The sequence below is a fragment of the Malurus melanocephalus genome, unplaced genomic scaffold (assembly GCF_030028575.1).
Source record: "Malurus melanocephalus ecotype Western Australia unplaced genomic scaffold, MMel_1.1 scaffold_142, whole genome shotgun sequence".
Taxonomy (NCBI): Eukaryota; Metazoa; Chordata; class Aves; order Passeriformes; family Maluridae; genus Malurus; species Malurus melanocephalus.
This window is the reverse complement of record NW_026623374.1, coordinates 137238-150804: the sequence shown is the minus strand read 5'-3', so window position 1 is coordinate 150804 and position 13567 is coordinate 137238. Positions and strand designations below refer to the sequence as shown.

The window sequence follows — 13567 nt, the reverse complement described above, 5'->3', positions numbered from 1 at the left end:
TCCACTCCCCTAAGGTGACACAGCAGCAGCTGGCAAGAGATTCTTGAGAAATTTCTCTGAGATGTGAAAAAAAGTCCTCCATCTTGTATATATGTCCCGACTACACTGACTTAAGGAAGAGCAGTGACAGAAACTGGGAATGACTAATGTGCATTTTGAATRAAGATTACTCAGGAAAATTACAGTTAAAAAGAATTCCAATTTTAAAAAATATTTTCTTTGAATACTCTGTTCTGACTTTAAGTTTGATCAAGTATTGACATCTACTGCACCTCTTTTAACAGTGACCAAGGATTTCAAAACCTTGAGGTCCCATCCTTTACACCTACTGCTCAAAAATAAAATATTCATTATCTGATTAAGGTTTTGTTTTCTCTAATATAAATCATACTTATATATTCTTTTTATTTATTATACTTGAAAGCCTCTAACATTAAAGATGGCTTCTCAAGAAGACCAACAACACAAAGCTTTTCCTTAACATGTTGCAATGGCCACAAGTAAAACCCTTCCCACGTAACAGGTGTAGCACCCCTTTTARCCAGAAACATCAATTCTACCTGTAAAAAGCAATTCAGTTGACATTTTCAAAACAGATTTGAAWAAAACTAGAGCAGAGGCCTTCCTAGCTACAAGAAAAACACTAATGCAAGGTCAAGCAGTTTTCAAAACACTGCAAACTCATTCTCTCTTTCCTTTTTCACTATTTAAAAACTCTAAAAAGTCATTTTGCACTGATCCCTGTTTTCTAGTTCCAGCAACTTTAAACATGTGAACATTTACCACATAAATTTTTGTTTCAAGGCTGCCCATATTTTCACTATGTACCCACATGCACAAAAAAGCAATACCAGAAGCTCTAATAAGGTATGACGGGGGCTTAAAAAAAGGAACCACTTAATACTATATGCTTACACCTACTTCATCCAGGCCCTCTCTAATAATAAAATMGGAGATTCTTGAAAATTTATGAGTTCATAGTCTCATTAGAAACAATATGTTCAYCGAATTTAACAAAACGGAAAAACTGCAGGATACACTGAAGTAAGGCCATATTATGACACAGGTTTGCTGTTGCGTAAGTTCAGACACAAGTTCCAAGACAATTTCTTATAAGATAAACAGGAAGCATTAAGGAATTGCTACACAATGCCTGTAGAGCTGCTGCTGGTTGGATGTCTGCCATCTTTCCCCCCACTGTTTCCTGTGCCATATGAGTAAATCTTRCAGYACTGGTTGGAATGAAGAGAAACTGAAGATGGGTTGGGAAAAGAGTTACGAGGTACCAAATATTCATGAAAATGTAACAATAAAAAAGCTAACCTGAACAGCTTGCATGTGTGGTGACTGAATGACTGAGGACTGTGTGGCTTGAATGACACCCTGGACATGAACAGTTTGACCAGAAGGCAACTGCACTAGAGTTACAGCTGGAGATCCTCTTCCAGCACTGGAAGCAGCTACAGAAACCTGCAAAAATTACAATCATCATGTTTAAGTAAGATGTSTTAAGACTTCAGCAAATGCTTTTAGAAGTGATACTAAAACAATTGATTTTGTTGTTACATCTAAAATAGCTTAGATGTATATAATTATCACACACAAAAATAAACTACTTTTAATAGTAAAAGTATGGCATGTACCTTTCCAAATGATATGGAAAGTTTCAAACCATACTTTAGAAAACTGCAATTCTTTCTTTTTCTTTTTTTCCCTCCAGAGACTTCATGTTTTCTTTTCAATCAAAAAAAACAACCCAACCCTAGGCCATCACGCACCAAATCTGTTGCTAGCACAAAGGTTAGAAAGAACCTCAAGAAACAAAACAAAACCCATACATATTTACTGGAGTGGAATGTTTTTGCAACAACATAAAGGGCAGAAGGTTCTTAGGAAAAAAAAAAAACCCTCTAGAACTGCTTTAGTTCTGCTTTGCTTGTTAGGTAAGAAGTTATGCTTTTCAGATGGATGTCTCAAGAGACCTGAGAATTCTTCAYATAGCAAAAAATCACCCTGATAAATAAAGCCATACAAGGATTTGCAAACTGATTTAGTTTAACGGATTCTTGTTATATATATAATTATATATAYCAAGAAAAAGAGAGTTGGAGTGCATCAGTGCTTCAAAACAACAACAAAAATAAAGAACAGCTGTATCTTCTTTAAGCCTAGCCTAGTTGCAGAACAGCTTTCCCCAGCCTGTGGCTCTCAACCCTCAATGCTGAGGACAAAGGGGTTAAGTAACAGTTTAACACCTATGGGGTAAGAAACAGTTCAATATTTCTGCTGTCACAGAAASTATTAACAGAAACAAATATTGATGCAAAGGGAAAACACAATGATTGATCACAAGTTGTGTGATGAAACATCTCCAAACTCAGAAAAGGAAGACAAACATGAACTATATAATAAAAAGAAATACTGTGTTTTTCAACTAAACTGCACTGAAAAGTCTTATTTCTATATGCTGCACATTCAACAATAAACTCAGACTCATATATAAAATTCTGGTACTATTCCCTCCCTAGCTTTGTTCTCAGCTCCACAGGTATCTGGTATGAGCAATAAACATAAAATRAGATGACAGTGAGAAGAAAAACATGAAGAATGCTGAATATTAAAAAAAATAAAATTAAAGAAACTTTTGTGGTTTTTTCTACATTTACACTGAAGTAGTTTTTTAATTCCAAATATGAAAGTTTTAATTCCTGATCCATAAGCTATTGCTTATCTAGGAAATAATCCCTTCATGAAGCAAGTGAAAAAATTTAACTACTATTAAGATGCACTACTATCAAAAAGACCTGATGTTGGTTCAAATTATGTTGAAGAAACAATGTTTCTAGGAAACAAAGACAGGATCTTGTCAACATTCACCATGCAATTGTTCAATGTTAKAGGAAAATGAACAGCTTTTCAGAAAATAGAACAATTGAGGGCATTTCTAACCCTGAAATGGGTTCCTTAAATCATCCCTTAAATGGCATGAAATGGCAACGGGGAAATAGGACATATAAACCTTCTTCCCAAACTATTCCAACAAATATTAATGTTACAAGAAATTTATCAGAAAYAGATATTTGAGATTAAGCTCTAGAAAATCTCAAAGATCTGAAGGACATGATCTTTTGTGGCAAAGCTGACATCCTAAACCCAAGCTTCAAGGAGAGAGCACAGAGCAGTCTAAATGTTTACAAAGCATGCTAAGTTTTAAAACATTATAAAGACAACTTCACCAAACCTTTCCATTTACTGCTGTCTTTGTGAGAATTGCAATTTTATACAATAGTTGGTGGGTCAGAAAGAACCTTCTAAGTACAGCGGACATAAAACAGAACAAGGCAAACAGTTTCAAAAGTTTCTTTTTGGTACACAATAGGTCAGTCACACACAATCAGGAAATAATCCAGTACCCAAGATTAAGAAAAAACTAGATTAATTTTAAAGCTCCTTATTCAGCATAACCAAATAARAAAAAAAAAGAAAACCTCACTCAGCTAATACTCCTTTGGACTAAAGTTTACAGTAYAACAGGAGAAATCTTTTTGTTCCCTTAATTCAGACAAGAGATTAAATAAAGGGGGGCTAAGTGTTAAGGGAAGAGGAGATGGTAGTACTACAAACTTTTCAAGCTTCACATTCTGCATGACTTCCATAAATACTAGAAATTATAATTAGAATTTTGATTCAGTTTTCCCTTTGCAGTTACCAAKCTGAATATTCCTGTGTTAACTGAAATACTTGGATATTTTGATGCTATCATGCATAAATGCTGACTGAAACAGAGTCAGCAAAAAAAAATTTCTTTCTGACATCAGTGATGAGCAATGCTACCTTTATCGTCATTACTTCAAGGGCTATCTGGCATGGAAAACAATCCACAGAAGGAACTGAAAACAATCCACAGGAGCAACTCAGGAACACAGAGGGTGAGAGGAGGCTTAACACATTCTATGGGTTCTATGCTCCTAGGCATGCAAGTCACRTCCAAYAGTTTGAACAAATATCAACCATGCAGTCCATAACAGCAGAATGGTCCTGTATTTCAGGTATTTGGAAATGTAAGTGCTCCCTCTTCTACAAYGGGAGAGAAAAGCAACCAGCAAGAAAAATCATGTACTACCTTCATACTGAGGCACACGCTCTTGCAGAGAAAGARGCTACCCATCATTTATCTAACTAGAAGATATATGGTCCATCTGAACAGTTATCCTGGGGATCCTGTGAATGCCASATATTCTTTCCCTGCTAAGTATTAGAGAGGCTACATTCACATTCAAGCCCTCATACCTTCAACACTGCCAAATGACACAGTACATGGGCCTATCTGATTTCTGCCCCTGCTGTAGAATCTAAATATTACAAGGACTCTAGAAGTGAAAAGTAATTCTGGAAAAGTCAAGGCAAATCCACACTTGATTCACCTAACAAAAGAACAAAGGACTTGCCACACTCAGGCACTGAACAGCCTCTACAAGGAAAAGCTGGAGACAAAWGTTTTGGTCAATTCCAAAGCTAATGCCAAAATAGAAGCACCTGCTTTTAAGAAAAATAAGGTTAGGCTGATTCCAGCTTGGTGACAGCATACACTTTGAGGAAGCACAAAATGGTGACAAAGCTCCACATTTATAATCCTCTAACATCAACTTTGCAAAATGGCCAGGACYTGCATTTGGCTGGCTGGTTTTAGAGCCATACTTAAAACAACCTAGAAAACTCCCAAAGGWCTCAATCTGTGGGGCGCAAGATTTAACACAGTTTGATGTCAAAAGACCACAAAGATAAGCCTCCTGAAGTGCTAAACTTGAGCAATGCCAGTTTGCAATGGCTACGCACTCCAGGCTCTGAAAATCTCCCTCAAAATCTCCGTGTGCTCTCTGACAGCAGTTCTCACATTGTAAATCTTGACATGCGTCTAATTCAGGGACAGCATCAAGAGGTCAATGAATGGTATGGCATACAAGGACAGCAGACAGCTGTACTGATAGACAACATAACAAAGTTAACTAAAAGTGAATAAAAGAGGAMCCCATCAAGACACAGGATTAAAGAAAAAAGAAAACACAACTGAAAGTACTTTTGTCAAATCTGTGAAAGGTTTAAGTACATTGATCTTACATTGTTATAGTCATATTTAGTGTAGCTGAGCACAGAGCAACACAGAATGCAGTATGGCTTCTAGAAATCCTGYAAAAGGAACATCTAATTTCTCTTTGAATACCACTATCTAACAGATCTAACTGTTCCAAGGTGTAAATTTGACTATCATCAACACTAATAGTCCAATAAAAATTAAMTTCCTTTTAAGTACAGCTCTATATATAACAATAGATGATCTGTGCATGTAAGACAACCCATGGAGCTCATCACAAAACAGGYTGATAAATTTTCCATCCCACACCTCTACTCCTCCCTCAATGGCAYCAAGCTTTTGAACAGATGTTCTGTACATTTTCAACAGCTTCTAAACACAACCACCAATAATTTTACAAATTAATGTTTTCTTAACTATTTATTCTGGTGGTTGGATCACAAAAACATTACTATGTCAATTCATTAACTGGCTGAAAGTGAGGGATGCAAGAAAAGTAATTACAAAYTCAATCTTATTCTATAATAGAACATTTTATTTTAAAAATAACTTTTTAATGGACACAAAGTTCATTTCAYCTTTGCTAGTTTCACATTTACTCATTTTTGCTTTAGTAGAAAAAGTCATTTTACTTTCAGCTGGAGAATATGGCAGTATCTATGACACAAGCTAAGAAAAAAAATGCAAACACTATTTTTTCTCCACTGATAATGTGTAATAGGTGCTTCACAGAGTTGGAGGTTATCCCATCACACCATAGTGCTTCAGCCCACATATTCTTAATGCCTCCTCTCTATTCCAACAGGGGAGACATCAKAAATGCTTCAGCACAAATCAATCTCTGCCCTCAAGAGATTATCTTACGGAGTACCTGGTCCATCATTTAAAACTAAATGGCAGGCATTTCTTTAAAAAGACTGAACTACAGAGGAGAGAAAAATAAAGGGGATGTGTATGTCTGTGTGTTCCCCCACAAAAAAARTGCTCACCTCCTATGTAGGTGTATCCCTCAGCATTTTGCTAGTCACTCCCTAGCCAAAGTCACAATTCAACTAAAAACCTAGCACATTAAAAACCATTACATTCCATCTGGACATAAAAACTCCACCTTTTTTACTGAAAGAGTAGTTGCCTGCTGGCACAGATGCCCAGAGAGGTACTAGAGACTCCATCCTTGGAGATATTTATAACCCAGGTAAACAGAGTTCTGGCTGACCCTGCTTGCACAGGCAGGTCAGACTAGATAATCTCAAAAGGTCCCTTYCAAGAGCAACCCTTCTACAATTAAATCTTTGGTAATACACAGAAAACCACAAATTAAAAGGTAGTATACTAAAATTTTTTACTTCACTGAACAAAACCAAGGTTGAACAGATATTTTGCCAGAAAACACACAAACACCCCCCTCCCCGCCAAGATACCTGAAAAGGAGCCTTCAGCTTCAGTGACCAGGCATTTTAGCTCTCGGTAAGAATCAAGTCACTCTTTTCTCTTATTTCTGCACCTTTGCAACAAAATTAGTAGGAGGGATGACTGGAGGTTGACTCAAGATAAGTTTCAGCCAATTTTAGTGGTCRTCTTTTCTTAACTACACTCCTCCACAGGCCAAAGAGGGAGAAGGGATCTCTGACCCTCTGTAACAGTCAAAATACACAGGCACTGGACCAGCAAAACAGCCATTAACTCCTCACAAACATGAATTTACCATCTGGACCACCACAAAAATCAGTCAGATGTCCCACACATGGGCCTGCAGCAGGCTTTAACCCCTCAACACCGAGCCCCAGCTCTCCATGACAAAGCGCCTCACCTTCCAAGCCAGCCAAGTGGGAATACAGGCTAAGAAAATSCTATTCATCTTAAGCCAAAGGAGCSTCTCAACAARGTCTGTCAGGGATGTGTTCTGTCCRGGCTGTTTTACCACAACAAGTGCTGTGGCAGTGCAGCCTGAGGGCACCGAGGGGTGTGCGGGCTGCAGGCCCCGGAGCCAGAGGCTGAGGAGAGGGACAAAGGCCTGGAGCCCTGGCAGCCCCGGAGCCCTCAGAGTGGAACAACAGCACCAACCCCGCTGGTCYGGGCACACCAGGGGAGGGATGTCAGCTCCAGCTACCTGCACCGAGCAGCTCTCACAGGTCCAGCACAGCTCTCTAAGCAGTCTGACCACAAAAAGGGAGTCCAGATGCCATCTCTGGACTGTTACCCTCAGCCTTCAGAGGTACATGTTTTGGGTTTTTGCTAATTGAATGAGATTCATCAGTATTTCAGAGTTATTAACTGAAAGGGACTAGACCCATACCCAGTACAGCTGAACCTTCACACCTACTAGTCAAGCAGACAAACACAAGAAGTGTTTGTGTGAGTGCAAAAGCTCTCCTACATCATTAGTGACAGCCTTGTCTTTGGATCAACATTAAAAATCCCAGGTGACAGAATTCACTGATATCTTCTCCAAAGACTATTGCACAAGCCAATAGATTTTACACATCAATCATCCTATGAAGTTAGAACAGAAAATTTGAACAGAACTACAAAAGAAAAAATGAGGAGATAACATCAACAGAGCAAACCAAATAAAATTCTTAAAGAAAAGGAAAAAAACTAAACAAAYAATATTCCCAACGCTGCATGTATCAAAACCAACAAAAAAGTTGCTAAGTATTTTGCAGTCTACTTTGTATCTGAAGATCTGTCAAAAAGAGCAGCTGCTTACAGTTTTAAAAATACTTCTGTAATTTAAATCAAGTATCTAACACACCAAATCCATGCCATCAAATCTTAGMAAACAACTTCTAACTTCCAATGATGAAAAAGTTCAGTAAGACTTTTTTTAAAATCAGTTCTTTTATTTAACAAAGGTGTTCTGAAGATCCTTTTAAGTGTTCCATACACATTTCTGAGGCTATAAATCTTAGTAGTRTCAGGAATACTATTTCTCTCAAGTGCTGAATGTTTCAGCACATATTTTTAATGTTTAAGATTGTTAATGTTTAAGATTACTATATAACCTTTAATCCATTAACTACCAAAGAATAATCCAGGTAGAGCAACCACACAGAACATGTAAAGTATGCTTTTAGAAGTCCAGACACTGTCATTGGATACACAGGGATGAAACAAAACAAGCATACATTAAAAATACACTTGCAATTGAATGAAATACATTCTGTACAAAAACTGGTAGTAGGAGAGAAGCATGGTTGTCTTTATTTGTGTTTTCATTTGTATTACAAAACACATCTACAGATACACATAGTGGTTTAGATACATTTGATCTTGTAACCACCTCAATTCTTTAAGGTTGTATTTCCATCTCTGCACAAACAACCATCTTGTGAAAGTGAAAGGAAAAAATCCATGTGTCTACTGATCACTCTTCTCTAAAAGGACTCCTAAAAGTTACCTTTTCATAGACCTGGTATCATACTAGTCCTTTGTTAACTACTGCAAGCATACTTTCCAGTATAMCTTCGCTATATTTTTCCTATTTAATACCTTATACAAGAATGTCACACAAATTAATAGTTTGAAAATCATAGCAGCTCTGATTATCACTTTCTTGATTTTTCCCATCTTTCCATGTTTCAGCTTACCTCAGATCCTGAGGAAATCTGACTTTGGCCTGGCTGATTCTGAAGGTGACCAGCACTTCTTTCCGTCATAGAATCCACTGCACTGTCATCCTGTTCAACCATTTCCATGGTCATCAGTCTAAAAGTAAGTACAATACATGTTCAAATAAAGCAGTACAGGGAGGTATATCAGGCAGCTATAGAGAGTAATTCCAAACTATTTTATATTTAGAGCAGACAGGAAATATAAACGTAACTGTCAAACTGAAGTCCCTTTTTCATTCCCCTGTATTAAAATATTCATTCATACAGCCAGGAGCTCCAAAACAAGTATTTTGGAAAGCTTCAAGGAGAGGCAGTKCTGGAGATGGTTCTCAGGGAGGGACAAGCACAGTCCCAGTGTCCCACGTGGTGTTGGCAGTGGGGCTGGGAGCACAGTGCTCCAGAGCAGCCCAGCACCCAGCAGGTCTCTCCAGCCTCAAGCTGCCCAGCAGCCATGGGCTGCAACAGCCCTCTTGAACTTTCCAAGATGCTTATTCCCATCTGGGATCTACACCTGAATTGCCTGCTAACCGCTCATGGCTCAAGAGTCACAACAACTCTTTCTCATTTTACAGGTTTAAAAGTAGGGTAGATTTCATTGAAAAATAAGCAACTTGCTGACCCTCAATTTAAACTAAGAGTTTAAACTTCATACAGAAAGCTTCCAAATCTGCTATATAAAAGCTTYCAAATTTGCTTTATATCTGCTATATAAAAATGCAATTACCTGACAGTTCCTTTTCGATATTTCTTGGCACACTTAGTCATAACGGAAGGTGTGAGTTTTAAAACAAGAGCTTGGATCTCTTCGGCTCCCTTTCTCTCCTACCAAACCCTGCACTGAAGGTGCAACATTGAACAGGTGATGTCAAACATTGCCATGGCAACAGGTCAGTTTACAAACAGAACAGATACAAGATAGGGTCAGGCAGAGGCAGGCAGGATGCCCTGCAGGCACGCTCCCACCTACACTCTTACTTACACAATTGAGGCCACAAAAGGAAGACATTATATTAGTTGAGTGATTCAAGAAGGAGTAAATCTCGGCTCCCCAGGTTCTGTTTCTGAAACTATGGGATGCCAAGCCCATCTGAACTCGAAGTTCAATTATTTCAACTGGCTGATAGCYACTTCGGTTTCTTCTCAGGACTTACACTGAGATATGGAAGAGGCAGAGAAAGACTACTACCCACCTGACTGAGGCKCTGGAATTTAGTCTCACATGTTTTAAGTTAACCACATTAAATCAAATTAAATGTAAATCAAACTCCTTTTGAGGCACTGTTTTACAGAACATTCCACAACCTTTGAGGAGAATAAATTTTGCTGATTTTTTAAAAATCATTTTTTTTGTCCAGAATAAAGGCATGAAAATATCAAATGGTATCCTGTCAAATGATGCAGAGAAGCATATTTCTAGCTCATATACCTCCAAGGGTATTGTACCGAATAGATTTAAGAGTACTCTTGCTGATGGTAGCCAAGCTGCACACAATTCAGTATTTTATGGGTTAACATGAGTATTTCTGCTCAGAGAAGTTATATATCCTATGCCAGTACCAATTCAGATTAGAATCATAAGGAGCTATGTTACACCTAAAACCTTTTGACATTTTTTTTTCTTGTTAGTTACCACTTATTGCCTTTTTCTTTACATACAAATTAAATATCTACTGAAATTCACCAAAGTCTAACAGCTCTGGGGAAAATGTTTTCACCAAGTTTTTCACCATAATTTTCTATAAGAAGATCTTATCTAATTAAAGTATTCTGGTTTTACATATATATATATATATGTATATGCAATAAAATAACAATAATAAAATAGGAAAAAGAAAGTTCCTCTTTTGTAAAGTAGGGCCACCCATAGAGTCTCCAGTATGTAAAGTCTATCTGGTTCATGTAAGAATAAGCTTCAGAACAGCTCACACACCAAGGAAGATTAAATMATGCATAGGTACTGGCAACATATTCATTGTAATCTCTTCCTAAAGATGGGAATACAGTCAGAATTAATTCACTTTATGAAAGCCCTGAAGTATTTTTGTAACCAGAGCCATCTGTCACAGTAAACCTACCACTGGAAAAAAAAAAATCAAACAAACAACAAAATCAAATAACAACCAAAAAACCCAAGTACTTTTACTCCCGCTGAATGCACTTCATAGAAATTTTACCCAGAAAGAACGTTTTTCATTTTGGAAAAAAAAATAGTTCCTAATTTTTAGCTTAATTTCTCACTGACTGCAGAACACTATAAAAAATGTATTTATTTCTACTATTTTATCAGGATTTTTCATCTGCAGTGCTTCACTAAGTTAGYAAAAGCTTCAAAAAGAGCATCAGTGCAGCAGAAAATCTAATAAAGTTATTCCTCATGTTTCGCAATATGCAGTACAAAGAGAGGGGTGTATTTTTTAGATTATTTATGTTTAATTAGAAAAACAACAGTAAGTACTATACTTGTCCATGACATGACAAACAGAATTRAGATTATATATATAGAAAATTCTAGAATTTATATAGATTTTCTATCTATAATAGTGTATGTTCTGACTCTTAATACAAATGACTGCTTAATTTAAAACTTTAGCAAGATGGAGTGAAGTCTGAAAATTTGGCATAAAATGCAACCACTACTCTGAAGCACAGCAAAATGCTTTTCCCGGGTAAATTCAAGCCCACTTCTTTTTGACAACCTCTGTAACCAAACAGTGACTTAAAACAACACCCAAATATAAAGATCGAACCATAGCCTAAAAAACCAAAACAAAAATAACAAAGTATATGAGTAATTTTAAAATATACACTAGCTATCTTGGCATAAAACTTCAAYGAGAAAGATGAGTAAAGGCAAAATGTAGCACATTAGTATCACAATTCAGACATTACAAGATTAAGAATCCTCAGTAGACACAACCATGGGGATCACTGAACGGGCAGGAGAAGGTCAGCTGCAGTCATTTGAGCCCACAGGGTCAGCGATGGCACAGTCACACTGAGCTGTGCCAATWCATGTGGGCTTGTGCACAGCTCAAGAYCAGACATGCCAAGGAACTCCTGGATTTCAGACTAGGTTGTCACTAGTACAACTTCGCAGCACACTCATGAATCCTCAGACAACCTGAATTGCACAGRGTTTTTATTTCCTGTACTGCATACCATGTCGACATGAATACATCAAACTTTTTAATAAATATATGGAAAAAATACTGAGTAATATGATATTTATGTTTTTTTCTGTTTTAAACGGTTTTAAAACATCAGTAATGCAGACTGTGGCATGAAACAATTACTAATCCCATCCAGAAACCAGTTTCTAACATATCAGGCTCAGTCTGCATTGCAAGCGAATTCTAATATATTAATTGCTTTCAAGTTTCAAAGAAAAAAAAAAACCAGAATATTCCATCAAGCATTTAAAATTCTYTATAAAAATCTACCAGAAGCAGTACACATCACACTTTGAAGTTTACACTACCTTCCTTCTATTTTAAAGGAAAACAAAGCATAGTTTAAAGTAGGTGGTCTTAGATCCTGTTTAAAATAATGTTTTTCATCATTGTACGACTAATTATATACAAGTCTTAGCCTTATACTCAGTATTAACACATTGTTTTCTTATATTTTTCATCTTTGTTGCTTACAAAGACTTTACAATAATTTTAAATATTAGTCTGGATTTTTAAATTAATAAACTGCACTCCCATATAAAGGGACAAAAATTGGTTTTCTATAATGTAAGCAAAGATACCTGCTTCTTCCTGCAACATAGCAGGAATCTTCATGATCTGGCAGGAAGTTTAACTGTTATCCAAACTAGTAACATTTCAATAAGCATGTTTACTGTAGTCCCTGAGACTAATGGACAGSAGATCAGTAGCAGATAAACACTGACTAAGACGATGCATACAGTGCACATCAAAAGCTTCTTCAACTGTGATCAGCTGAACTATTCCTGACAGGACAAATCTGACAAACAGAATCTGGAAAGGGGTTCCAGCAGCCTGTTAGAGAAAAACAGACATTTTTTCTTAGGATATTGGAAGCAATTTACAGCTAAAGATGTGAAATTTTTGTATTTTTACCCATAGATAAGAGATGAAGGATAGCATCCCTATCAAGACATGCTCTTTTGTAATAAAGAGCACAAAAAATCATTTCGCTCCCCTCAATAATGCTGTTCATTTTACATCACTGCATATAAATATAATATTTAATGTCTATTGGTGAAATTATATGGCAAAGGCAAATTGCCAAAGTATTATAACTAACTGGAAGTGTGTGACTGTCTAATTAAATAGCCAGAGACATTTTAAAAAACAACTTTTTTATTTCAACCTTTATACATCAGGAACTGCTTACAAAGGTGGCTCATTACAAAGGAAACCAATCAYAAGGGCCTAAAAAATACGTTTCAGTCCTTGCTCCAAATCTCTTTGAAGACTTTTATTCACAGAGGAGTTACTAGAAAGCAAGAATGTTAGTTTACAAACACCTGTTTTGCATTTATTGATGACCCCACATTGAATGTGGAAACTCTTAGAATGCACTCGTTTCAGCAGAGCGTTTTGTTTTCAAGTAAGAACTTTGTAATAAATGTTTCACCATCCCGTGGCATGAAAGACAGAAACTGACAAGGTGGGCACAGAATTCAGTGAAGTGAAATGYGCAACAGCACAACAGACCCGATTTTGGAAGTGCAAACTTTCACCTTTCAGTTATCACCAGAAGCTTCATCCCTAAGCTTCTTGTGTCTCCTACACTCTCAATGTTTCCCTATTTTCTTCCCTACCCTTTTCTTCCTTGAACACCTTAGCTAAACCCTAAAAGCTAAAATCTCAAAACCTGCCATTACTGGGAG

General features: G+C 36.9%; 1 protein-coding gene across 6 annotated transcripts in view; it reads right to left on the bottom strand.

Annotated features, from left to right (window-relative positions):
* The window catches only part of CREM (cAMP responsive element modulator), a 40878-nt gene extending 31392 nt beyond the window's left edge, over nt 1-9486 (bottom strand). For 4 of the 6 annotated variants that reach the window (XM_057371134.1, XM_057371135.1, XM_057371133.1 and 1 more), the window contains exons 1-3: nt 9431-9486; nt 8683-8800; nt 1324-1470 (exon numbers count right to left, since the gene is read on the bottom strand). In XM_057371134.1, coding sequence (XP_057227117.1) covers nt 1324-1470; nt 8683-8800; nt 9431-9471 — 306 coding nt within the window. In that variant the 5' untranslated portion in view covers nt 9472-9486. The remainder of the gene's footprint in view (nt 1-1323; nt 1471-8682; nt 8801-9430) is intronic. The other 2 variants (XM_057371139.1, XM_057371137.1) reach the window with 1 other exon arrangement.
* Between the last annotated feature and the right edge of the window lie 4081 nt (nt 9487-13567).